At 48.6% G+C, this 24153-nt stretch overlaps 1 protein-coding gene across 4 annotated transcripts in view; it reads left to right on the top strand.

Annotated features, from left to right (window-relative positions):
* Positions 1 to 24153, top strand: part of Slit3 (slit guidance ligand 3) — a 587543-nt gene that overhangs the window by 484453 nt on the left and 78937 nt on the right. For all 4 annotated transcript variants that reach the window (XM_021178434.3, XM_029484039.2, XM_085829030.1 and 1 more), the window contains 4 exons: positions 5356 to 5499; positions 7003 to 7166; positions 16921 to 17071; positions 18349 to 18423. In XM_021178434.3, coding sequence (XP_021034093.1) covers positions 5356 to 5499; positions 7003 to 7166; positions 16921 to 17071; positions 18349 to 18423 — 534 coding nt within the window. The remainder of the gene's footprint in view (positions 1 to 5355; positions 5500 to 7002; positions 7167 to 16920; positions 17072 to 18348; positions 18424 to 24153) is intronic.

Below are 24153 nucleotides of genomic sequence, written 5' to 3'. Positions count from 1 at the left end.
CTGCAGCAAAGGCCTTGGAGGATGGGGTATGGGCAAGGGTGGTAGCTATCGGTGAGGCATCAGTGGCCTTTGGAAAGAGACTGTGCTCTTATTTGATCTCAATGGGCTCATCTATACCCATAGTTCACCTCCTTGACAGCTCTTGAACCTTGAACAAATAAGGCTGCACGCTGCTACCAGCAGCAAGAGTGCCTGAGCCTTCTCTGATAGGCCAGACCAGTCCCCGAGCAGGGCATGAGTCAGAAGAACCATTTCCATACCAGACTTGGGGTATTTCCTTCCCCCCAGTGAGCTCTGGCTTCGTTTCTCCCTACCCTGCTTCTCCTGTAGGCAGCTGCTTCTGGAAAGGATTATCTCCCCACAGCATCGTTACGTTGGGTAGTCGATGGGATGTGTGCTAATACCTCTTGACATAAAACATATGCGGAAGTCCAAAGTGCTCCAGCAAGCAGGCAAAGGCAGGAGGTGGTAGCACGGCTCAGCTAACACATGCAAATATAAACACACACTATCTAATGGGCTCTTCTCCTCCCATTCCTCCGATGGGAAAACAGGGCTCTTCTTGTGTTATATTGTTGCCAGATCATCACTTAGTTTGATGCAGAAACCTCTACCTCTACCTCCTCATAGCTTTAGGTGATTGGCACCTTCCCTTAATGAGCAGATGGGTATCAGAGTAACAGAATGGTTAGATGACCATTCACAGGTCAGGGACCACTACTCAAACTGAGTTTATGTCTTTGTGTCTCCCAGTGTTATCTGGCAGGTAGAGGTGGCGTTTACTATGTAGGGTTATGGAGGATTCGATATTTGTAAGATGTCAGTGCAAGTGCTTAGTGTGGATTAACCCCTCAGGTTACTCCTCACACAGCGTCATCATCCTCTTGATAGTCACATGACTCTTGAGTTTCCTTTGGTGTGCTGGTCTGGGAGCCTCAAAAGAGAGTTGGTTTTTCTCTGGAAACACTTGTGAACAGTGGGGAGTCAATGTTTTCATCTGTGAAAGATGGCCTCTGGCCTCTGGGTGAACAACCCAGGTGTTGTCTCCTGCTCGTCTCAGAATGCAGAAAAGCTTCAGAGTGAGGAGACCCGTGAGCCACACACACCGTCTCCCTCATCAGCACTTAGCTCTCCCTGAGCATAGAATGTCTGCCTCACACAACTACAAGATAAAGAAACTTGAATCAGTTACAGTGTGGTGAACATCCCAAGCTGAGACATGTCTCTACTCCCAAGAGACAAGCGGGGTCACCTAGACCCAACCAGACGTCTGTCTGCCGACGTATATCCTGTCCACCTCAAGGCCAGCAGAACCAGGCATGCACTGGAGATAAGGAATACAGAAGAGAAAAAGTGCATATATATATATATATATATATATATATATATATATATATGATAAGCTTTGAAATCACACAGGCTGAGGTAGCTTGACCAAGTCTGTCATCATTCTGGCCCTCGGTTTCCTCACTGTAAAAATGATGGTGATCAGGATGCTCTTGTGTGGGAAATATTTGGTGCATGGGTGTGGCCTCCACCAACGACCCAGCCTTCTCGATGTGGTTTCTACACACATTTACATCACTGCTCCTCAAAGGAGGATAAATCAAAGCAGATAAAACATTGTAGAGGTCTTTACTCCAAAGGAAGAGAATTAACTTGTCTAGCCCACAAGAGAAGCCATGGCCATCCTCTGATTGCTAAAGTCCAGTGCAGAGACGGTGTGAGCATTCCTAATCCCCAAAGCCATAACTTCTAAATCTGTACCTTTTTGATCATCCATATGATACCACAGGTGGAATATTCCACACTTAACCTCATGTGACAGATCACAGTCAAAACAGCAGCATGCAAAAACCATTATAGAAAATGTCCTCCAGGTGTTGTATATAAGGTGTATATGAAATGTTAATGAATATAGAGTTGGGTCCCTTCCCTAAGATCTTCCACTATACACACACAATATCCCACAGTCTGAAATTCTAAATACTTCTGGTCCCAAGCGTTTCAGACAAGGGATGCTGAGCTGATAGTTCTTTTTGGCTCTGTCTTTTGGTGTTTTTTGAATGCCCTCATCTCTTTCCCATGGACCAGATAGCTCAGAGCTCCTTTTATGGAAGCCAGACTAAGTTGAGTAGCTGCCAATCTTCTTCCCCCAAAGAGAGAGAACAGAGACAGGCTGCTAGATCCTGCTGATGCTGAGGCTCTGAGGCTACCTCAGTGACTAATTCTCTGTAAGCAGCTTAATTTTATCTCTCACAACACCTCCTCATCACGCCTGGGGAGCCGAACAGCTGCAAGAGGATGAGTGTCCAGGAGCCTATGCCCTTCTCTGTCTTCTTTTGCCCCCTGCTTCATGAGCTCTGCACCCAGAGCTCTGTTTCTTAGTAACTCTGCCAGCCTGGGTTGTTGTGATATTTCACCCCTTTGAAAGAACATCCTGTGCTGAGAGATCCAGGAGCAATGGGAGACAGAGAAGCGCACAGATGAGCAAAGGAAGCTGGACCTGGTAGGCCAGGAGTATTGCCAAGATCCATGCAGGGTAAATACTCTCCAGGCAGGTCAGAGCTGCTCCTTCTCTGTCTCCAGAGCCATCTTCTTTGTCTAACTCAAATGCTTCCCAGTACCAAGTATTGCTGTGGGGCTCATGAATCTGGAACAAGGTGTCATGTCTAAAAAGCCTTCTTAAGCTAGAGAGGTCCAAAAGGGACTTGTGGGGGTTGGGGGAGATACATGATTGGAAAAAAGCTCCAGACCGTGGCAGAGAGCATCATGTCCTGTCTGTGAATGTGTCATTTGAATCATTGCCAGAGGTTTTGGAATTTGTTTTCCAAGACAAAACAACAACAAAAAAAAATCTGCTCTAGGTGTGTGAGTGGGGGGGGGGTTGCATAAAATTCTAACTTTTGACGCATAGTAAAATCTTATTGTAAAATGTTAGGAAAAAAGAGATCCTCAAACCATTAGCTAAGTCATCCCGGTCTCTTTATTAAATAGTTTAACATTTCTGGCATGATGGTGCTCCCAAAGGCCTTGGCTATCAATATTTAGAACAAATCATTTACCAATGACTTAAAAAATAAAACACCCAGGCATAATGGCATATGCCTTTCATCCCAGCACTTGAAAGGCGGAGTCAGGCGGATCTCTGAGTTCGAAGCCAGCCTGATGTACAGAGTGAGTTCCAGGACAGCCAGAGCTACATAGTGAGACCCTGTCTTATAGGGGGCAGGGGTACAAAAAACAACTAATAGATTTGATTTTATAAATAAGGTAAAAGTGTGTATGTGAAAGACCCTTTTCTAACATGATTGCTTGAATTTTATTGTGTTCATATTGCAGCCTCGTTCAAATGTCCCCCACTTAGAATGACCTTGACCACAGTCTAATACAGGAGTCATAGGAAATTGTTGGGGGGGGGTTGTTACAGAGAGGATGGGCAGATTGGCAGGGTAGCTAAGGCATTCATAAAGAAGCAGCTGAGCCCTCTAGAGACCTGGTTATCATAATTCCTCACAGCGTGCTCCCTGGAAACTCTCCTGACCTTGCAAAAGCCCTCAGACTCTCTGCTTCAGTCTCTTCGCCTGGAACTGTGAGAAGGCGCTGCCCATCTGCCCAGGTTATAGTGAGAATAACAGGGGTCAGGAAGGCACTTTGGAAAACAAAGAATATTCTAGCAACGTGAGCTTTTTAAAAATTTTTTTCTTCACTCTGAGGCAGGAGGACATCTGTGGGGACCCTAGGGACCTTGCACGTTATTAGCCAGATTAAACAGGCTGTTCTTCTTCTGCTTGTCATGGCCACAGCTGCCTGCCTGCACCTGGCTAGCACAGGGAAACAGAGCAAGGGAAACAGGCCTGCAGTAAGGGAGGGAAGGCTGCCACCCAGGGGCCCCTCTACCCTTGCTAACTCCAGTCCCTGTGGCCTATGGCTTAGAGATGCTCCTAAAGCAAGGGGGTCAGCTCTGAATCCCTGATTATTCACCACCAAGGGAGCTCTGAGTCTGCCGTAAGAAGTGGTATCTAAAAATTCAACATTCTTCCTCTCTGGTTCTTCCCCCTCTCCTTCAAGAAGGCATGAGAAATTATTTCACTGTAGTTTCAAGGGCACAACCAGTCAGTCTAGGGCCATAAAGGAAATGCTCAGCCAAATTTGCTTGACTTAGCAGCACTGCTTTCTGAAACTTGTCTGTGGTGCTCAGAACATCTGCTGGGCCAGTGCTTCCCGCACTTCCTGTGTTGTTCTGTGAAGGAGGGAACGGTATAAAAAGCTATGATCATAGCAGAAAGGGCCCCCAGTGGGTAAGAAAGTTGAACCCAAATCAGATCTATCTTCAAGGAGAGAGACCCCTGAAGGTGTGTATGGAGCTGGATATATGACCTTAAAAAAAAAGAATAAACCTTGGTAATGAAGGGGGAGATTGAAGAAATGGCATTTCTGTTACACCAGATTGCACACGTGGCAAACTAGGAAACTAGTAAATATCCTCACGTCACAGATTAAGGTGAGATGCAGGAAGGAACTGTATAGGAGACAATTACTGGGATGATAGGGCCCTGCTGAGGGCCAAGAGGGTTGGGGCAGCTTCCCTGAGGAAGGTGAGCGGGTCAGAGCAGGCCTCTCTGAGGAGATGGCATTTGAGTAGAGAGGCCAGCTGTGCTGAAAGGGATGGAGAAAGGGGTTAGAATGTGCCTGAGGGACAGCAGGTGACCAAGAGGGCTGAAGAGAAGTAGATGAAGGTATGAAGTTATGATAAAGACAAAGTGTGTGTGTGTGTGTGTGTGTGTGTGTGTGCGCGCGTGCGTGCGTGCGTGTGTGTGCCTATACATGAACACATTTCTTCCTTGGGAGATGGTCTATAACTTTTATTAGATTTCCTATGAAATCAGTGATCTAAACAAGCTCCAGGGAGTTCTCTGAATCAAAAAATCGCCCTAACTCCATCTATTAAAGCATTACAACAATTGTGCCAAATGATTTTTCTTCTTCTTTGTGATGCCTGGAAGCTCTGAACTCTAAAACAGAAAAGTGCAAAATGCTCGCCCCCACTCCCAACGTTTGTCCAAGGCTGCAGGTGTGAGGCCAGGTGCAGGTGCGAGGGAAGGTGCAGGTGTGAGGCCAGGTGCAGGTGTGAGGCCAGGTGCAAGTGGTGATAACTTGTGCAGCACAGCATCCGCAGTGATGAGAGAAAATGGGGGGGGTCTGGGAAGCCCAGAAAGCAGCCTCTCTTTCTCTGGGCTGCAGCAGAAACTCAAGGCCATGTGGATGAGGGATGCCCACTTTCCAGCAGTACCAGCAGGTTCAGTCAGCCTTTGCTCCGCTGACAGTGACTGGAAACCTCTCTTCTGCCCACAGCCTCCTCAATGCTAACAAGATCAACTGCCTGCGGGTGAACACCTTCCAGGACCTACAGAACCTCAATCTGCTCTCTCTGTATGACAACAAGTTGCAGACTATCAGCAAAGGGCTCTTCGTTCCACTGCAGTCCATCCAGACCCTGTGAGTACACCGCCCTGGAAGTGGCAGACCCCTCCCACCAAAGCAACGGAGGGAGGACTGAGGCCCTGTGGGAGGATTTCTAGCATTAGCAGCATGGCTGGGAGATGAAGCTCAAAGCACTTAACTGCACCAAGCATTCAGGGTTGGTACCATTGGGGCCTGACTGTGATGAAGTTTATCTCACTTTCAAACATGTAAGCCTCACAGCACAACCCAGGATCACCGCCAGATTTTATGTGAAGAATCCAAGGCACTGAGAGATTGAAGAGTTTACTCAAGATCACAGCTAGAGGGTCTGAGATGGGGGCTGGAGAGGTGGCTCAGAGGTTAAGAGCACTGGCTGTTCTTTCAGAGGTTCTGAGTTCAATTCTCAGCAACCGCAGGGTGGCTCACAACCATCTATACTGGGATCTGATGCCTTCTTCTGACATGCATGAAGACATAGATACATAGATAGATAGATGGATGGATGGATAGATAGAATTTAAAGAAACTATGGCTAGTATGAAACAGGATGCTGGCATAACTTGCGAGCTGTGCTCATGACCACAGTAGCCAGCGTGGTGTTCTAAGCATTCTCTATCTCTGTGAGGATCCATCCCCCCCTCTGGCAGCTCCCCACACCCTGCAAAGCCAAGTCTCTAACACAGGCTTTCTGGGGATGCCTTATACACACACCCAACCCTTACTTCCCAAGCACTGCTGGGGTGTGTGTGTGTGTGTGTGTGTGTGTGTGTGTGTCCTGCAGGTAAGCAGATCACCAGGGTGCATATCTCACTCAGGTCTGTGGGCTTCACAGTTCCAACCACAGATTTCAGTGCCAGCCCCAGGCCTACAATGAGCCTGGAGGTCTTCTGGAAGCCCTGGAAGTCATTTCATCTGGCACATTTCCTTAGTAGTGAGAGGCAGGAACCAGTACAGAGTGAGGACAGCTGCTTGGTGTTGAATGCCCACCACGACCATGTGGGAAGTTCTGTGCTTAGTGCTCTGAGTGGTCCTTACTCTCAGAGGAGGTGAGGTCCTCTGCACTCCCGTGATGGTGAGGGCAATGGCAACAGTGCCCACTACTATATGTGGAACTCCCACCATAAGCCTGTTACCATACCAGCTGCTTTATGTGCCTGGCATCACCAAGCTTGGAGAAATAGAATGCATGTTGCTGTAAGTGTAAACTCTAAAGCTCTAGGCTTGCATTGCCCATCAGATTCCAGCATGGGGGAAGTGGAGCCAGACAGCAGTAGGTCCTGCCCTGAGAGGGGAGAATGGGGAAGCTGATTCCCCAGACCAGATGTTGGCTGCATCTGTGCTGCCTTTAGCAGACAGCTGGCCTCACACCATTTCTGTGACTCCTCTCTGAAAATGGCACCCCCACCTCCTCCAGGCCTCCTGGGACAGTGAGGAAAGGACCTCACACCAGTTTGCTAGGGCCCAATACAAGACAGGGTGGTGGTGAAGCGAGGTACCACAGGTCACTCCGGATTGACAGCCCTGTCCCTCTTTCAGCCACTTAGCTCAAAACCCATTTGTTTGCGACTGCCACTTGAAGTGGTTGGCTGACTACCTCCAGGACAACCCTATTGAGACAAGCGGGGCCCGCTGCAGCAGCCCACGCCGGCTGGCCAACAAGCGTATCAGCCAGATCAAAAGCAAGAAGTTCCGCTGCTCAGGTAATCAGGTTATGGGAGCGGGGGCCCCACGTTCTGACTCAGAATACAGCAGCCCCAGAGAGGCCAGTAATCCAATCTGGAGGACAGCAAGCGCTGTAATGGCTCCTCGGGAGCTTCTTTGCAAATTAAATTGGGGAAATTCAGTTAGTCCTACAGAAAGCCAATTACCTTATGGATTTAAAATAAAACACACTCACACAATAAAAGCATGGGGGAGGGGTGGGCACCTTGGGAGAAACAGAGCCCAGACACAGTTGCTCCTCCTAGATGGAGCTAGGTGGAGGGAGGCTGGGCAGCCTTCGCACGCGTGCACTGGAGAGGAGACCAAGATTTATTTTGTAGTCTCTGAAGCAGATTCCCCAAATGGCACAGAAATAGATACAGCCCAGGCTGGGCTGCAGCCAGGCTTTGGATATAGCTCTCAACCATTATAGGTTAGGTTACAGGTTTCACAAACACCTTCCCCACCTCTTGGAAGCAGATGGCTACTCTCTCCTGCTAGAGGGAACATCAGACTGGGAAGAGGCACAGCTTGTATTCCCGTGCCCAGCTCTGTCTAGAGGCGGCAAGAGACTTCCCAGCCCACCTCAGAAAGAAAGGTGGTCTCCTTCACCAATGGCGGCATGAGCTAGCATTGAAACATCATTATCATTTTTCTGTTTTTCTCAAAAAAGATCAGGGCTGTGCTATGCTGTGCTGTGCTGTGCTCGCCATGGCCGATAAACAGACAGCAGGATGTACCGAGATAGAATGAGCCAACCCTGACAGTGTGTATCTTGGCGAGAACCGTGCTCCCACCCATCTGAGAGAGTACTCAGTCAATGTGTTTTCCCCAGAAACAATGCTGGCATGGGGACTGGTCATCAGAAGGCCAGAAGACAGATCTGAGCTTCTTATACCATGTTCTTTATCCCTTAAATCAAATTCTGTCATGTGTGTTACCAGGATGATACACTTGAGATTTTTATCCTATTTTACCTGCAGAAGCAAATACCTGGAGAGGGTCTAGAGAGATGCAGGGACTTTGTGGTAGTAAGAACACTCATTCGTTGCCTATTTGCCTTCTCCGGCACAATGGTATCAGTGAGCAGACATTTTTCGCCTGTGAGGAGCACTGTCCTGAGTGATCTCAGTTTGATTTGCTTCTTCTAGTAGCCACTTGGAGTCATCAGGTGAGAGCCCGCTCTAAAGCAGAGAGAGCTGAGGGCTCCAAGGTGAAGGTCACCCTCACATCACAGTCAGTAAGCAGTAATGAAGATCAGGGTCTATAACTGTTCTATTAATCTAGGGCAGCGGGTGGTCCAGCTACTTGAATTGCTGTCTTCCTAGTTTCTTGGCTGTACTTCTAACCCCCAAACACTGTTTCCTTAGATTCCTCTCTGAGTCTGGGGACACCTCTGGGTAGAAAGAGCACCAAGAGTCACCCATAGAACACCATCCCTTCCCAGTGCTTACAGTTATCCCTGGCATTATCTCCTCCTTCTTCTCTGCCTACTTGGGGCCAAGTTAATTAGCTTGGCCAGTCAGTGGTTCCCATAGAATGGGTTGATGAAGTCAGAGGAGGGCAGAGAGCCACCTGCCGTCCTGTACTTCAGTCTCATGAGTGTCCTGTCAATACCCAGGACCTCAGGTTGAGTCTAAACCCTGAGTGGCAGGGGAGGGACAGAGACAACACTGGATCCAATTAGTATTCCCATCATGGCAGTGACCTAGCATTGACTGAGGCTGGGACAGGTAGCAAGGTATGGGTGATGTATACAGAAAGAGCAAAGAGCAGGGAACAAGAAATAGACAGTAGAACTAGGAAACAGTTAAGCTAGTTTTGAAGCTAGCTGGGCCAGTGTCTACCTGCCTGCCTCGGTGTTTACAGGATCCTGGCTTCCTGTGAGGGACAGAAATAAGTGGAAGAAAGAGAAAGAAAGAAAGAAAGAAAGAAAGAAAGAAAGAAAGAAAGAAAGAAAGAAAGAAAGAAAGAGACAGACAGAAGTCTTAAATTGACTTTGTGTAAAATGTCATTAAGAAAAAAATACCAAGTAGAAAGCTTGTTCGTGTAGAGGTAGTGATGTTCAGAGCCCCGCTGAGCTTAACTTAGAGTATTTGGTGTGCTCTTCTGTAGCTGTGTGGGAGGTGCAGAGGGATTACAATGGCTTTGAGAAATACCAGGAACTGTGTCTGCCTTGGCCTTGAGGAGACACAGAAACCATAGACCTGAAGATTTGTGTATCTAGGAAGCTCCAGAAAGGGGAGGTGGGAGGGGTGGCAGGTGACATGGACTGGAGCTGACAGATAATAACTCTGCATTTTTACTTTCCCCTAAAAGCAGCCCCCTTGACAAAACAGCTGATGAGATTAGGAGCCAATTTGAGGGCTGCTCCTGCAACATGTCCAGCCCCTCCCTGGGTAGGGCGTCTGGCTTCCCAGCCACTTTGCTCTGCCTCTTTACCAGCTGCATCCACCAGCCTGGACCAAGATCCATTTAGAGGCGGATGCTGCCTGCTAGGGGTGATCTAGCCAGCAGATTAAGTCCTTCAGCACAGGCCCCACCCTCAGGGTGCATTTGGCAGCTAAAGGACACTGCCTGCCTTCTATCATGCTGTCCCTCTTTTTTGTTTTTAAGAAAAAAAAAAAGCTGTGTTTCTTTTTTAAAAAAAAAGAAGAAGAAGAAGAAGAAGAAGAAGCTGTTTTATGGAAAGTGTAGGATCCTTTGGGTACAACACAGGGCCACTTTAGAGACCTCAGAGTTCATCCAGTCCACCCTAGAGAGAAAATTGAGACCCCCCAGGCAGAAAAGCCCTAAGTTCAGGCTATTATTTTCTGGGCATGACCTAGAATGCTATGATGATTCTAGTGTACCAGGATGATTCCTGGTATGGAAGATTCCAGATCACTTACCTTTGGGACTCCATGTCATTTTAGAAAAGCAAAGAGAGGGCCAGAGAGGAACTTTATTGTGTGCACATGCACGCGCACACGCGTGTGTGTGTGTGTGTGTGTGTGTGTGTGTGTGTGAATGAATGTGTATGTGTATGTGTGTGAGTGCATGTGCACATATGTGGCATGACATAGCAGAAGTATGCAGATCAGAGGACAGCTTTCAGGAGTCTGTTAACCCACTATATGGGACTTGGGGATGGAACCCAGGTCACTAGGCCTGGCAGCACCTTTACGTTCTGGCTCATCTTCCCAGCCACCCAAGGATGTTCTAAGTTTGTGAAATGTGCCCTACTCATACCAAGGCCCTCACAGGAGACATCTTAGAACCAGAATGTTCACAGAGCCCTGGAGTTCCAGGTACAGCAGAGCCCACATTGCCATTAGTAGCTGTAGTCTATCAGATTGGGATAGGGAAAGAGAGGTGAATAGGGCCAGGCATGGGTGAACGCTAACTGGACCATTAATGCACACAGCCCACACAATGCTAAGCTGCTGAGTATGAGAGCACCTTGTCAATGAAGACAGTCCCCAAAACTATGGTAGAGGAGAGTGACCTGTCCCTACCATCAGAGGTTGTGTCCAACAGAGATGATCAGAGTCATGTGGCTGTGGCTCCATTTCTTTGAGATATGCACAGCTCTCACCTGATGCCAAGTAGGAAAAAAATGTCACCTATGGAAGATGGGATATAAAGATTGAGTCTATGGCATACAAGATAAATAGACCGAGTCTACCTAACCCTCTCCCATGTTCCCAGCCAGAGAATGGATCTAGAAATCAAACAGAAACCTAAAATTAGATGTCTTACTCTGAGGCTAATCAGTTGATTCTCTGGCCCTTTCCTTCCTTCTCTTAGTCTGACAAAAGCCCATTGTCAGAAGCCAGCCTCCGACCACCCTCTATGCATTAGCTCTACCTGTGACAGTGTTCTCAGACCATGTTGACTATGGGTATCTCCTTCGGAGACCCATGGCCCCACTGAGGCTCTGTTCTTTGCCCAGCTGAGATATGGTTGCTTTTCATGCCACAACTCCCCCTCTACTGTACCTCAGAGCAGCTGAAATGATTGGCTATCGGCCCAGGGGGCCAGGAGACCCTGCAAGGTACCCAGGAGCCTCTCGAGTTGTGGGATGTTGAAGGGAGGATTTGCCTGGAGATGAGATTACGCTGTGCTAGACCATGTCTTTATTCAAAAGGAATAGACTGCCACGGGGCTTTTCAGCTGTGGGTTCAGTCCTGTGTCACAAAGCATGAGGAAAGGTGTTGCTGATTTTTGTGTCACATAGTGGGGTGGGATGGGACAGATTTTACAGGCTCAATCCTGGGTTAGTATGTAATTGGTGTGTCAGCTGCCAGAATGCTCTTGGATATGAGTGTATGAAGGTTTCCCACCCTGTCCCTCTTTGCTGCTGAGTCTCCCTGGGGCAGGGCACTGGGAGGTGGGGACCCCTGTCTTTGGCAGGATCCAGTGGACTGCACTCCTGGTACTAATCACGCTCAGTGGGGGCCTGCTCTGGCTTCTGCTTCTCCACGCTGCTTCCTCTGAGCGCTCCTGTCCTCTCTCTGATGCTGCTTCCTGACCTTGACTCTGACCAGTTGCCGCGGGGCTTTCCTTTGTGCTTGATCTAACCATGTGGTGGAACGATGGAAACGGAACATGGTTCTGTCAAGCACCGCGGAAAGCATCGCTCTCTCCTGCAGCATGGCCCGCTGCCACCGCCGCCACCACCACCACCACCGCTGGACTCTTCTCTGCTCTGGATCACCGCGCCTGCCAGACCCACTTCTCCCAGTCTTAAATCCCAGAGGGAAGGGGGTGGGAATCCTGAAGGAGTCAGGTACATGGTGACAGGAGGTTAGAGAAACCCACGGGGCCGTGCTTCAAGTATCCACATTACTTAATGAAATGTCACTATGTTCCAAGTCTGGTCTCATGGAATCCTCAAGAGTAGCAGCTAGGTTCCAACTTCCCATTTGAAGAAGACAAGTATAACTAAGATATATGCCCCATGGTTTCATGGGAGAGACCCAGTACAGGGACACTACGTGGTAGCTAATGCAGAGGGTGAATCGCTCTTGACTTTCACCACTCTTGGTGTGCATTTCATTTGAAATGAATGTAGGAAGAGAATGGGTAGAACAGACATGGGTCTGAGATGTTGAACTTGAAAGGGGACTCCTTCTGACCCCAGCTCTCATTCCTCATGAATACTTAAACCTAGATTCTGATGAACCCCGATATCCAACCTGTTCTCTTAACCTTGGACCATAGCTTACATGGAAGTGTGGGGCTCTTCATATGGTGCCATTCAGAGGCCTGGAGAGGTCTGTGCAGACACCAGCTGTCTCTGACCACAGAGGGTTCTTGGCACCATCTCTTTAACTTGTGTCTTGATAAATCCTGGGCTCAGTATAATTAGAAGACTTTGTTGTCCCTTTTGTGCTGGAGTCTGTATCTTACTCCAGGAGCTAAGGTGGACACACAGCCATACTTAGCAGTAGGAGCCAGATTCTGTGTCCCCACCAAGCTGTGTGACTTCCTTGCTGGTTGTTACCCAGAGAAAGGCCCCAGCCACTGATGAATGATGACTGTCCTCTTGGTCTCTCTGAACATTGGAATGTATACCAATCATCATCACCCTTATAATACTTTAGATTCCATTTTACAGATAAGGGTATTGAAGCAGGATATTAACTAGCTGGTCAGGGTTATCTAGCTCCCAACTGGCTGGGCTTTACCTCCGTGCTATTTAGCTCTCCCTTGTCTGGACACTCATTGCCTTGAAAAGACTTTTTTTTAGAAACTTTGACTTGAATTGATGACGAGTTGAAGATGTTTCTCATACTATATTCCCAGCTTCCATCTCTTACTAGAAATGACTGGAGTAAAAAGGAGAGAAAGCATTGTTCAAGTGCCTTTTCTTCTCCAACAGGATCATACAAGATCTCATGGATACAAGCAGCCCCTCCTACATAGAGAAGTGTCCCTCCCCTCCTTGCCGAGAGAACACTTTTAGCACTGCCCACATCATGCCAGGGCCAGGCCTCGGGGAGTGAATCCATCATGGTGCCCTTCCTTGGCATCTCCATGATGCTACGGTAGTAGGCTTGTGGCTGCACCATGGGCCTCTCCCTCTGCTTTCAGGCAGGTGACTGAGCTGCAGAGATAGCTTCCTGCCCAAATGATAGCCATACTCCTTCTAAAACAGCTAGTGTTTGTCAACCACAGGTGTCTGGTCCCCCACAGCCCGTATAGGAATGGGTGTCTGTGTATGCAATGTCCTTGTTTCTGTTCACCACTCACGAGTCAACCCTCTGCTTGTCCGTGTTCCTTCCTTCTCAAGCTGATAAACCCTGACAGGCCTTTGAACACCCCCACCCCTGGTTCTTCCTCTCATCCCAGCCACTTTGGGGATGCTTGGGATAGAGGAGGAGAACTCTGGATACAGGCATTGGCTCCCCCACTGACCACATAATGATAAATATGTGACTTCTGGTTCACATGCTGGCTTCCCGAAAGCTAGTGCCCAATGTAGACAGCCAACATCAGCAGCCACCCTATCTGTGTCCCTTACTACTTCTGATCCTAGACCATCCAGTCTGCTGGCCTTATAGATGTGTCACACTGCCCTCCCAGAAGTAGATGCAGGACAGGGATATATAATAAAGTAAAAAATAAAATAAAATCACTGCTGTGGATTTTAACCTTTCACCCAATCTCCATCTATTAAAGTCTGTCTCTGATTATGTACCATGTGTTATTGTTCTGAGATGCCTGCAAACGGGGAGAGGGCTACAAGGGCAGAGGCAGGCAACAGCCAGGTGACATCAGATCCTCTGAGGCCATCTCCAGCTGGGGTTGGACTTTATGGCCTGTCTTCAAATCCTGCAAGATCCCGCCCACCTGAGCTCACCCCCAAAGAGAAAGCGCTGAAACCTGTTTCCGTTGGTTCTCTACCCCAAAGGATTTCTGGCAGTGACAAATACGTGTTGGGATTGAAATTGACTTTTAAAGCTCTGGAAAAGTTAAAAATACTTTTGGGTAGTTATGAGCATTAGGCATAACAAATGGCTCTGAGGAACCCCGGGTAGCTTCCGTAATGAAATATGAAGTGACGGAGGTGGCATTTCGTGCTGGCTCTGACTGGGAAATGAACTTTTTCGGTTATGTACATACGCCGTTATTAACATTTCTGATTCCCACTCATATAAAATATCACTCTCCGACCCCCTCGTTATTACAAACCAGGGCAATAACAAAAACAGCAGGGGAAAATGCTGGAGAGAACACATTAGTCCATCGAATCTAATTGCAAAATCATTTCATTAAAATGGGTCAGCGGTTCCACTGCAGAGGCCTGCCAGTTATAACCTAACGATACTACTGAGAGTGATTCCCGCTAACTACGGGCTGCTCTCACCTTGATTAAAACGAAAATGCATTTAATAGGCGACCGTCCCCAGCCGGCGCACGTCTGCAGGCTCGCAGTGAAGTGCAAACCGGGCTCCCTCCTGTCTCTCTGCCTTTGATAAGTAGACAGGGTTCCTCTGTTTTGCAAGTAGCCCATTACAGACATGTTCTGTAGAAAACATAACCGTGCACATTCAAAATGCCCCCCTTCAATGTCACCATGAAGCGCCACCAACAGGACAAGAATGGTTTTCATGGGGCAGGAGCTGCATATATAACCTAGCACTCTGATGCGTCTAAAAAGAAATGACATAAGGTCAGGGGTTATTCAGTAAGGTGAGTTGTGCAGGCATGGGAAAAGAGACTTACATAAAACAGGAGGCTGCTGTAAAACTCTGAAATCCATGCATAGGTTCTGTTCACACATGCCTAGGGGTGCAAAGGGGAATGAAGGAAGTGGGTGGGAAGGTAGAGGAATCAAAGGGATACAGCCAAACTTCTGACTCCATGTTCATGACCTCATGAGAACGAGTGCCCCACTGATCGTGTTCCCGATCATCAGTGAGCCCAGAAAGATATCTGAGAGCGGAAGACACAAGAGCAAGGGGGAGGCCATTTGCCTGCTGCCTTGTCATAGCTCACTGGAGGAGAGACCCAATCTGCCTTCACCACCTCATATGTAATGGCTGTTGCTGGAGCCATGGGAGTAAAGGTTCAGTCACAAAGCACACTAAAGCTTCCTGACATTAGTTACTGGGTCTTTGAAAGCTAGCCCTAGTGCGTTTGCCATGCACCAAGAGCCTTATAGACCTTAGGGTCTTCGCCTACAAAGTCAAGTGCTAACCTTGGGGGGGGGGGGGGGTTAAGAGGAATGACCCATTTGAAGTTTGGCCTGGATCAAGTGCAGTAAATGTCAGCTCTAATACCAGCTCCACGGGTGTTTCCATGGCCTCTAACTCCCAGATGTTCCGACACGATCTAGGAAGCACGGGAGTAGAATTACATGCTCGCACACTTAGCTTGTCTTTTTCCTGAAGACGCTGCTTTTAAGCTCATCTTTACACAAACCCCAGAGAAATAGGAGCTCAGAAGCTGCAAAGCCTCGCCAGATGTACTGCTAAAACATGAGGACTACTCACACACTGTGTTGTCATGCTGATGGCTCAAGCCATTCACCAAATGCCTGGGGTCGGTGCCCTCAAACACCTCAGAGATGCACACAGGATCCTCAGGTGCCAACGGTGTCCCACTTGTGCCTTATGCAAATGTGAACTGAGCTTACATTTTATACTTAGCAGTGTGCCAATGGAATGTGAGTCTGAGAGAGTGCATAAGGCCAGTACCCACTGTCAACAGGGAGAGCCACGCACCCCTCCCTATTGGCACTGACATAACTCTTGTGCTCACAGAGGTCTGGCTGGCTGGCTGCCCACAAGGGCATGCCTCAGAGACATCAGGCTGTCAGACCTGTTGCCATTACAGAATGACCTTGAAATTTTGAATGGAATGAAATTTTGTAAATAAATAAATCTGAGTTCCAACTTCTAGCTTGTGGGAACTGGCTCTGACTGGCCTCAGTGAGAACTTCCTCTCTATGCGGAAGTCGGGTCTTGCCCTCCATGCGTTCTCATTTTCATTGTGTTTAAGAATTGGATTCATTGCCAATATATTTTGAATATCTGACTTTTCTTAAAACAAAACAAAGAAAGCTCAGGCCAAATTCCCAAAGTATCAGAGCCGTGACCTCCGAATATCCTTGTTGAAGTCAAGGTCAGACAAGACACCAGTTGTCATTTAACACCAAATGACATTGCCTGCAAGTCCAGGAAGACCTCTAAATGTGTGACCTCATTCTCCAACCTTAGTCCTGCCCTACGGTAGCCCCCACAAAAGTCCAACCTTAATCGCCAATCTGTAGATAGTAAGCATCATGGAGCCAAGAGATCTCCTGTAGGTGTAGGCTGGATTCTGTGTAGGTGTCTTACAATATTTCTCTGAACATTATTCATCTGTAACATTCACCAGTTCTGAAAAGGTCCATGACCCACCAAAGCACAAGAGCCCACAGATATGAAGCCTGGCTTCTTGGAAGACACCAAGTGATAAATGACAAAAGACCATATGGAAACAACGTAGACGAGGGGTGGGGGGAGTGCAGCCAAGATGGCTGAAGGGTCATCAGCTTTGCCTGCTATTTTACAAATCTGTCGTGTATATATAAGCAGTCCCTCCCAAGCCTGTGCATTACACACACACACACACACACACACACACACACACACACACTCTCACACACACTCACACATACACACATTCCAACTCATCCAACTACCTCACTCCCCACAACTTTGAACCTTGTGCCTGAAAACCGAAATGGTGATGATAACCCACTCTTTGGCCCCCATATAGGCTCTGAGGATTATCGCAACAGATTCAGCAGTGAGTGCTTCATGGACCTAGTATGCCCTGAAAAGTGCCGCTGTGAGGGCACCATTGTGGACTGCTCCAACCAGAAGCTAGCCCGCATCCCAAGCCATCTCCCTGAATATACCACTGACTTGTAAGTCCTACCCCTCCCTACCTCTCTTTACATATACTTAGTCACTTTGAGTTAGGCCAAGTAGGGTCTTCTGTGTACTTGACTGAGAAGCAAGACACCAGGAGTATGCATGCAGGTTGCTTGCAAGAATAGACCGTTCATTGGCTCTATGAATGCTTTCTGGACACTCACTATAAAACCAGGCGCTGCTCTAAGCTTACATTTCTGTAGAGTAAATGCACCTGCTGTTCCTTAAGAGCTTATAGAATCTCCAGAAAAATAGATATTAAATAAAAATTATTACTAGGCAAAAAAATGCAACTAAGATGATTAAATGTATCTGAACCTCCCAATATTCCCTAGAAAGGGACGTTGATTTATTCAAACACTGGCAGAAGTGTAAGGACAATCTGACTTCAAAATCCATTACCCCACTGATTACCAGGTTGATTCAACTGATGTGGCTGGCCAGGTGGATGTCCCTGCCCTTCTTCAGTACTCCATATGCACACCCCCTAAAGTGCCACACTTGGCTACCGAGGATGACTTTCCCCAGTAGAACCTCCAAACAAGCTCTTAAGACCTGAAACAGGAGAAACTAAAACTTGAAGCATGTAAGAGGATAAGGAATGGCCTGTGGTGCTAAACAGACCTGATACTAACCTCACCTCTGTCCCCTCCAGCCCCACTGAGACCTCTTCCGCACCGTGTTAGGGGAGAGGGGGGCAGGGACATGGTGTCTCCTATACTTCAGAAGGTCTAGAAATAGACACAACACAATATTCCTCTAGACTCTTGGCACAGAGTGAGCCCTGGATAGAGTGGCAGACTGGTGGCTATTACTGCTTTCTTTGGCAGCTCCAGCCATTGGAGGGCACCACAGCACGGCTCTGAGCACACAGGGACACAGTACAGAAACCTTGAGCTGACATAAGTAGTCAGAAAAGAACTGAGCAACTTAGGCTCAGGAGACTCCGAGGAAAGCTCCCTGGGGTGTTTGAGTTACCATTGGTACCCCATAAAATGGCGGCAGATACATGGTCTTTGTGTGTTTAAATAGTAATATGTGTCTGTGCACAGCATGCAAGAAGCCACTGTCCCATCTCTCTTTGCCCTTCCCCATCCACCTCTCTTTGCCAAGCCCCTCACCTCATTCTGAAGTTTTTCAAGTTTCTCTTGAACTTTACTGACTGTGAAGTTCGGACAGAGCTCAATAAAGGCCATGTGAGGAAGACCCACAGGCAAGTAGCACAGGAGGTGCCTCACCTCAGCTAAGCGTCTTCTGCCTTCCCACGCAGGCGACTGAACGACAATGACATCTCTGTGCTGGAGGCCACTGGGATCTTCAAGAAGTTGCCCAACCTGCGGAAAATGTGAGTCAGGCTGGGGAACGCAGTGGCCACCTCAGCTTTCCTGGCCCTTCACCTGTCACTCCTGCCCCTGAACCTCCTCCTGTCCCCTGTTGTGCCCTGGTCTGGAAGTCAGGGACACAGCATAGAAGAAAATGAAGCTTGGTTGTTGCTGAGTTGTCAGGTACAGGGAGATTGTATATCCCGTGGCTCCTTGACTCCTATCCTTGTCCCCTCTACCTGCCCTGCCCCCAGCCATGTTGAGAATGCATCTCAGGAGATTGTAGGAGGGACTTGGAGCAACTGAGTCGGGATGTCTGGGACCCAGTGATATTTGGGTGAGGTCTGCGTGGGAGAGATACGTCAGAAAGGAACCCCCCCGCTGCTTCCAGTAGATTTGATCACAGAGCTCCCTGGTCTGAGTGGAGTCTGGGCTTAGGCAAAGGACCCCACATATTGTTAGTGGCTTCTATAGTGCATGACTGCTTGTCCCAATCATCTTTATCCCTTACTTGGAGTTTGGGCCAAGTCAAAAAGCCAGCAAGAGGATATTGTTCCCTGTGCTAGCCCTTGTCGTTGGCCAGGGCTGCCGTCCTGCCTCAGGGATATCAACTTCTTTAGTCTTCCTTCACCCATCTGGTGCCAGCTTCATGTTTCATGCAGGGCAAGCAAGGGAGCGATGGCTGGGAGCTGTCCAGTGACCTCTCTAAAGCCACATAGTGAACAAATGTCAAAACTGTCTCTCAGACTTGGGTCCACTTGAGTCACCACAGTGACTGGGCTTGTTTCTACCTCGCCCTCCCGAGTGTCCCTGCAGAGATGCCAGCACAGAGAGCCAGCTGATTCCCCGGACACATTTGTTTTTAACCTGCCTTCCCACCACACCCAAATCCCACATCTACCAGCCTCACAGAGCTGTCTGTTTCTTCAACAAGGCAAATGTGGCCCATCATTACTTACCAATCTGTATATGCTAACTCGTCTCTGTACCAAAACTCTGAAATCACATCTTTGTCATGCTGCTTGTATCATTTACACACTTATCGTAGTGGAAAACCTGTTCACCCCAACCTGTGTCCCTTAACTGAGGCTGAACACGGTGATGCTCTCTGCCTTGTGGGTTCAGCTCGCACACTGGAAGCCAGTATTCACTTTGTGGTTTATCCAGCGGCATGTGCTTTGCAGTTTTGTGCTTTTTGGCACCAACTTTGGCCCAAGCACAGTACTGGCACACTGTCTAGATACTCAGAGCCTGAGCCAACTGCACTGTGCCTCGCTGAGGGCACACATACAGGAGAGAACTAGGCTACACTGTGCCTCGCTGAGGGCACACAGCGAGAGAAGCTCCCTCCATTGTTCAGGCGTGAGCCCAGCACTGCTGGACATGAATGCAATGTTGATGAATCAATAGTATAGTAAATACAGTGTTTCCGAACAGAAGCACTCACAGAACAAGCCTATTATCGATTGGTTGATGGAAATGCCATGACCATGGGCTCACGTGATCCTCATCAAGCTCCTCCAGGAGCAGCAAGAACAGCGATTCAGTGTGTGCTCATTCGGTGTTCTTGGCGATGTAGAATATAACAATCATGAATCACTAGGACTGCCTGTTGTTCCTTATCTCCCGTTCATCACACTTCTACCCATCAGAGCCCTGCAGACAAGGGAACAGATACCTTCCAGGCCCTAGGCAACTATTCTCTCAGTGGCACGACTCATGGGTCCCTGCCAACCACAGCCACTGACTTCGCCACAGGCCCCTGTAAGTAAATCTGTGCTTGGAGCAAGAGATGAGCTCTCTGAGGGAGCCACTGAGACCAAGGCACATGTAAGGCTGTAGAGGATGTGGCTATTGCTGTGGTCCAGGTGCCCCTTGGTTTCCACCTGTAGACAGATGTGGAGGTGAATGTGGCCATGAAGAAGGTATCGAAGCAAGTCACACTGCACAAAGACCTATTTACCCAGAAAGCAGGACCCCAGGAATCTTTGTTTCTGCAAAAACACACTCCCTACACACATTTTAGGGGAAAGTCACACAGATTGTGTTCCCACTTGTGACAGGGATGTGAACACAGAGAAATATTGCTATAGATGAAGGAAAACAAGAACACAGATATACGACAGGAGAGAGCCAGTCCCCGTCCCCAGCCACTTGCCACAGACTTGAGCATGGCCAAATGCAAGCCCAGATCTCAACCAAAGGAAAAGATGCTGCTTGGTTAGCCCCTGTGTTTGCCATACAGGAGTGAAGGTCGGGGATGCCAGATATTCCCCACTGCTCCAGACTGGCTGAACATTCCTGGGGGGGGGGGGTGAGGGATGGACTTGCAGACTGAGCTCAGTGCCAGTACTTACTAGTACCAGCCAACCGGATAAGACCCCTGCAGGGTAAATCCAGCCCCAGATCACCAGCTGCAGCCACTGCCAAGTGAAGTGTCACTGTGCCCTGAACCAGTCACTACCCTACTCCCGCACAGAGGTAGTGTGTCAGGATATCTGACAGTATAGTGTTTGAAGCCAGTGGTGTGTCTGCCTCACACTTGAGCCAGGTCCCTAAGGCTGCCTGGTCTTGAATCTACTATTTCGGATTTGGACAAAGAAAATTGGACCCTGCTGTGTTTTCTGCACCTCTGGCCCTTATACCCTGGCAACCCCACACAGCTTTCCAAAGAGCATCACAGCTATGCAAGGTAGTATCCTTGCCTACATGCTTTAGGCCCTGAGTGCCATCCCTAGAGCAGAGAGATGGGACTTGGGTAGAGAGTGGAGAGGGCAAAAAGAAAAAAACAAGGAAATTCTGTGTTCAAAGAGCTGTGGCTCTCCTTGCGGTGGACTTCAGGCCAGTTAGGATGCTGAGGAGAGTCACCCATAGCCTGGAAACCAGCCAGCTGAAGTCATGGGTACACGGTTGGATTTGTTGCTGGTTCCTGTGTTTTTAATAAGAATTAGGCAACCACTTTCAACTCTCAGAAGCTTTCACAAAAACCATAAAATCTTGCTTTCTGGTACCACTGGGACTATCAAATTCCCCCAGGCAGAACTAGCTCCACCATCTCAGGCTGGCCCAGTAGAGTCTAACAGAATAGCAGCTGCCCCTTAGATGGACACAAGGTCCTGGTCACCTTTGTTTCCAAGGGGCCTGCTTCTCATTGCCATTAAGTCACCCGCTTAGAGACTATAAGTTTGTAGTAGTCCCTCATGGAGGGACAGGTTCATTCATGGTCAGTGGACAAGGCCTCCTCATCCTGGCACTGTGCCAGAGCATATCCATCATGGCCAGTTGTCCTTGTTCCCAGAAAGGTCTACTTAGCTCTCTGCTATAGTCCTCCTGGGACCAGACTCTGTTCCCACTGCAGGAGGTGCTGGCCAGCCCTGTAGCCATAGTGAGTAGTGCCTGGAAGAGCCTGCCCTCCTCTGCCTGGGCTCAGGCTTTCTACAGGGAGTTGTATGGATCCCCTTGCTTGCCTCTATGTCCTTTGGGAAGAGTGAGGTCAGAGCACCCATCAGCTTGCAGAGGCAGTACCCACGAGCCCGCTGAACCACCCCTGGACCCAGTATAAGTTTCTGAGGCTGGACCAATAGAACCAAAAGCACAAGGAAGGACCTTCCTCCAGAGAGGTCTGTAGGGGCAAAGGGAGAGAGCCCACTAGCTACATGTTAAGGCTTCCTGAGAGAGAGAGAGGAGTCTCAAGGAAACACGGCATTGAGGCTACACCAGAGCTCTTAGAAAATCCAGACACACTCATTTTGTGTCTAGAATATTTGCTCCAAGCTCTGCTCTGTCTCCCATCCCTCCACTACAGACTTCAGTGGTAAGCCCCACTTTGGTGGCTAGAGAGGGAACAGCAGCCAGCCCTTCTAGAAAGTACTACAACTGCCCCCACCCCTTCTGTTCTTCATTCTCCCAGATTAAGGAAATGTGATTCATGAACCTTACAGTAATGGGACGTTAATTTTGCTCTGTTGTAGAAACAGCTGTTAGTAAGTGGGAGCCTTCCCACCTCCTGCTCTAACTCACCATCATTGTCCAACCCTGAGTGCTCACGCCCTAGCAGCCCCTCTCCCTGGAGCCTAACCTGCTAAGAAAACCTTGATCTCAAGCCCTATATCTTGTTTAGGGTTCATATGCTGTCTTCACCGTGCACCCAGCTCCCCATTCCTGGCTTGTCCTTGGCCAGGGCAGCCAGAACAGATAAGGAAACATGTTGAGTGCCAGGTTCTTTGCCCCAGTTCAGGGGCACCCCAGCTAACAGGCCTGAGGACAGGGACTTTGGGGTGTTATCAGGAGAGTACTGGGTTAAGCAGTAACAAAACAAAGAGAAGATTTAAAAGAGTCTACCCCCACCCCAGCACAGCTGTCTACAAGGCCCTGTTGTCCCCTGGGTGCCCAGCCACCCACAAGGAAGGGAAAGTGTCTTACAATGTACCCTTGGGCACTATTATCTCATTATGTGGGTCTCTTGTCTCTCTGGAGGCTTCAGCCCTGTGCTCTGTGGAAGGTTGGTATGCCTCCATATCCATCCAAGGCACTGGCATGAAGCAGTATCCACACCCCAAGAGGTCTGGACATGTGGACAGTATCTGCTAGCCCATCAGTTCAGAAAACCTCAGAGGCTCCGGTGACATCATGCGCTGGTGACATCCTCAGGGTCTACTGTTCACAGTAGAGGGCTCTGCTGTGCCTTCAGACTGGACCACAGGATAGTCCACAGAGAACCCCTATCTCTTGGTTCTGAAAGAGCCTGGGAACTCGAATTTTATATGACTGTCACAGCATCTGCCTGTGACTGTCCTGGTACATTCTCCCATGCTGTGGATGGCAGGTTTTGGAGAGAAGAGCCTGATCTCAGAGCTGGGGCAGACTCGGGATTGGGCCGGATGGGAACAGAGATGCCATGAGAAAACCAAGATCCCAGGGTTAGGAAGATGAGTCGGTTGGCAGGGTGTGTGTTGCACAGGTGTGAGGACCTGAGTTGGCTCCTCAGCACCCAAGTAGAGCTAAGGGCAGCAGCATATCCCTGTACCTAGGACTGAGGATGAAGGGAGAGGAAGACCCCTGGAGCTCACGGGCCAGTCAGTCTGCTCCAATCAGGCCAGCTCCAGGTTCAGTGAGAAACCGTGTCTCAGAAAATAAAGCAAAGAATGACTGAGAAAGATACCTGATGCTGACCTTTGGCCTGGGTACACACATGTGCATTTGTACACACACACACACACACACACACATGAATTCTGTAACTTAGTAATACAAGGGAGCTAGTCCTCACATCTCCCGAGAAATAATCACTTACAAGAGGAGGGAGGGATATCAATGAAATGTTTCTTTTTTTTTAATTAGGTATTTTCTTCATTTACATTTCTAATGCTATCCCAAAAGTCCCCCATACCCTCCCCCCCCCCCACTCCCCCACCTATCCACTCCCACTTCTTGGCCCTGGCATTCCCCTATACTGAAGCATATAAAGTTTGCAAGACCAAGGAGCCTCTCTTCCCAATGATGGCCGACTAGGCCATCTTCTGATACATATGCAGCTAGAGACACGAGCTCCAGGGGTACTGGATGCTCACAGTCAGCTATTGGATGGAACACAGGGCTCCCAATGGAGGAGCTAGAGAAAGTACCCAAGGAGCTAAAGGGATCTGCAACCCTATAGGTGGAACAACAATATGAAATGTTTCTTATGTCCCAGAAAACCTAGCTTCATAGCCCAGCTCTATCAGCAGTGTAAATCTTGGGAAGTTATTCAATCT

This window comes from Mus caroli, unplaced genomic scaffold (genome assembly GCF_978045245.1).
Source record: "Mus caroli unplaced genomic scaffold, Mus_caroli_1 scaffold_13, whole genome shotgun sequence".
In the NCBI taxonomy this organism is placed as follows: domain Eukaryota; kingdom Metazoa; phylum Chordata; class Mammalia; order Rodentia; family Muridae; genus Mus; species Mus caroli.
Note: the sequence above shows the minus strand (reverse complement) of the source record. Positions and strands in the feature narration are given on the sequence as shown.